Source organism: Arachis ipaensis, chromosome B05 (assembly GCF_000816755.2).
Source record: "Arachis ipaensis cultivar K30076 chromosome B05, Araip1.1, whole genome shotgun sequence".
NCBI classification, from domain to species: domain Eukaryota; kingdom Viridiplantae; phylum Streptophyta; class Magnoliopsida; order Fabales; family Fabaceae; genus Arachis; species Arachis ipaensis.
The window spans coordinates 144,882,566-144,885,693 of NC_029789.2; the positions used below are offsets into that span (position 1 = coordinate 144,882,566).

Genomic DNA, 3,128 nt, shown 5'->3' on the forward strand with positions numbered 1-3,128 from the left:
AAATCAAAGAAAATAGTCATCTTTTCTATCTAAACTTTGACTTGAACTTTTAGTTAGGATTTTTCTTTCAACAATTTTGTTTGATTTTTTAAAATTGCTTCTAACGCAATGGAGAATAATGAGGGTCGAAGCTTGTTGCTTTTCCTCTTCGAAACACGAAATGTAACATGATGTGTATATAATAAAAGATCAACTAATAAATTAATTATTATATATTTATATATAAATATTTATTATTTAATTTATTTTATATTTTAATATATATTTTATATTTGATGGTTGCATCACTAATTATTAATGCACCGTTTATAGTATGGGCATAAATGTCACGTATAATATAAGCGGCAAACGGTGTTACACCTTATAATTAGGGAATAAGCATGAAAAGTTTCTAGTTATCTGTGATTGTGGACAAGTACTAACCTTCAAAAATAAACGCGTAATAGTGGAGATGGTGCAATTTCCCATATATAACTAAGAGCCAAATCTACATTTAACGACGTACCCATGACCATGCGGCCATATCCTCCTCGCAGCATCAGCCACATGTCATTGCCTACATCTTCATGTTTGATAAGGAAGGTGCTAGTCAATTGCTTTAGCTTGCTTAATCATATATTTTTAGCTAGTTAATATTAGTGATGATGTCCATGCATTCAACATTGGTAAGGTAATGAATAATATAATCCTTGTCCTTACTATTTCGCTATGAAGAGTACATATCTCTTTGTAACTTTGTATACAATGTAACTAACACTAATTAACTAATAATCATAATTAAACTCGAGTCTGGAGAATATTATACAGCAGTTTGAGACCTCCCGATAAGGAAAAACCTTAGGAGCTAGTAAAGTGAAAACAAAGAAAGTGAAGAGCACCAAACGGTATGGCAGGAAAGTGTTTATTTTGTTTGATGGTTGTTGATTCTCTATTTGCTGTCCCTTGTGGTGGGCTATGGGCTATGGCCGTTAGAGTGCTGGTTCATCTAAGTTGATGATATCATCTAAGTTGATCTCTGCATAATAATCCACTTCATCCACCTGCATGTTATCACAATCTCATTCAATTCCATCACACTTTTTAACCACACATCACAACATATAAAGTAATTTCTCTGTTTTCCTCATGCAATTGTTCAAGTTACCTTAGAGTGATTGGAAGAAGCTTTGGGATTGGCTTCGTTGGCAACTCTATCACTGGATTCATTGGAAGAAGCTTTGGGATTGGCTTCATTGGCAACTCTATCTTTGGGATTGGCTTCATTGGCAACTCTATCACTGGATTCATTGGAAGAAGCTTTGGGATTGTCTTCATTGGCAACTCTATCACTGGATTTAATTTGGACAGTAATAGAAGGAGAACTATTACTATTGTTACTCCTCTTGGAACTACACCCAACCTCTTTATCTTGAATAGGCACACAAGTGCTCATTTGAACTGTAACCCCTTCTGAGACTCCACAACCACTCTCGCGTGAAGTTCTGTTAGAATCATCATTTGCACGAAATTTTGTGTTCCTCTTGAGCCGACAAACCACCAAAGAATCCTGATTCGACACAAAGTGTTACTTACTAGTTACTGGACTTACATAAATATCATATTTATGCCATGTAAAGGTATTGTTTTTATGAAAATATATGCTAAATGCTATGTACTCCCAAGAATGAACAAAGCTAGTTATAAGGAGAATTGACACATGCAAAGTGCTATGTACTCCCAAGAATTAAACCAAGATTCACTCTAACGAACTAATTCAAAGCTACCTAAATAGATTTTGACTTAGTTTAAATCTTGATAATACATGTACTCTCTTACACAATCAGTGGAAGGAGAATATGTGAATCAATTAACCTGAAATTTGTCATTGATACAGTATTCATGAATAATCCATTCAGTTCTTTCGCCTTTGGGAGCTCGACCGACATGGAATACCAAAGTACGTTTGGTACCAATCACATTCTGACCAGACTCTATCTGTCGCTCATTTCCTGTGACCTTCCAATAACCACTTTTAGTTGCCCTTTTATTCTGTGAACCATTGGGATACCTTCTCCACCGTCGCGAGAAGAAAAACCACTCATCATTTGATTTAATGAACGATTTTTCTGTTTTCAAACATTTTTATAATAAATATTTATGTGGCTCAAGAAACAAAGCAACAACATCATTCAAAAAAGAAAGAATAAAGCTGACCAGGCAAATCCCAAGGCTCAAAGGTGCAAAGCTCAAGCTCCGAAATAATCTGAACACTGTCCTCGTCACCGTCCAATTTTTTTCTGAGGTAATAAGAGATTAATTCACCGTCCGTGGGACAGAACCTGAAGCCAGGGAACATGGAAGAAGCGGCTATTGACATGTGTGCTTCACTTGAATCCCTATCCACCATGATTTTAAGGTGAAAGTAAAAGGGTTTGGTGTTAGAGAGGGTTATGTTGTTCTGTTCTTTGTTTGTTGGTGAGTGACAACAATTTAGTATGGCAATTTAGGCCTTTGGACTTTCAGTGAAACAGGGTCGGCGAGGGAACCAAGCATGTTTGATGCCATTATTTTTCTTTTAACGTGTCATTAGCATGTACACTTCGATGGCAACTAGTCCGTGCTTCCGCTTTTATATTCATCCTCACTCTCACACCTCTCCTACTGTTTCCTTAACTTCAGCATCCCATTTTTTTTTTATTTCCTTATCTTAATCCATCTAAATTTGTCTTGTTAGCATCATCTTGGAACTTATTTTTTATCTTTTTATAGAATTTCAAATACATTATATTTTAGTCAAATTTTTATCAATAAAATAACATGTTAATAGTTAATATATAGTAAAGAAAAAGATGATCATCTCTTTTATAACTGAGTCACACAAAAAAATCTCTTTCATAAATTATCTAGTATAATATTTGCTTCTTCTTTCTTGTTTTCAGTTCTCATAAATACACACAATTTTGACTTAAAATGTTGCTCATTATTGTAATAGAATATGATAAGCATGAACATGAATAAAATTCAAATTCATTCAGCTCCTGTACATTTTGTTAATGATTTGTTATGTTTAATTTGTTATGCCTAGAGTTAAGAAACTCTCTATTGCTACGCTTTTTTTAGAGTGCCAAATAATTAAAGGATATGGGCAC

General features: G+C 34.3%; 1 protein-coding gene across 1 annotated transcript; it reads right to left on the bottom strand.

Annotated features, from left to right (window-relative positions):
- Positions 665-2,672, bottom strand: LOC107641470 (NAC domain-containing protein 40-like). The gene is made up of 4 exons (XM_016344961.2): positions 2,194-2,672; positions 1,852-2,105; positions 1,145-1,546; positions 665-1,040 (listed from the first exon to the last, which is right to left on the bottom strand). The coding sequence occupies exons 1-4, from the start codon at positions 2,384-2,386 to the stop codon at positions 969-971; spliced, it is 921 nt and encodes a 306-aa protein (XP_016200447.1). The 5' UTR covers positions 2,387-2,672; the 3' UTR covers positions 665-968.

Coding starts and splice junctions, on each gene's coding strand:
- LOC107641470 (XM_016344961.2), bottom strand. CDS start 2,386: ATGGTGGATAGGGATTCAAGTGAAGCACACATGTCAATAGCCGCTTCT. Junction 2,106..2,193: donor TGAGCCTTGGGATTTGCCTG/GTCAGCTTTATT, acceptor GTTTGAAAACAG/AAAAATCGTTCATTAAATCA. Junction 1,041..1,144: donor CTTCTTCCAATCACTCTAAG/GTAACTTGAACA, acceptor GATAACATGCAG/GTGGATGAAGTGGATTATTA.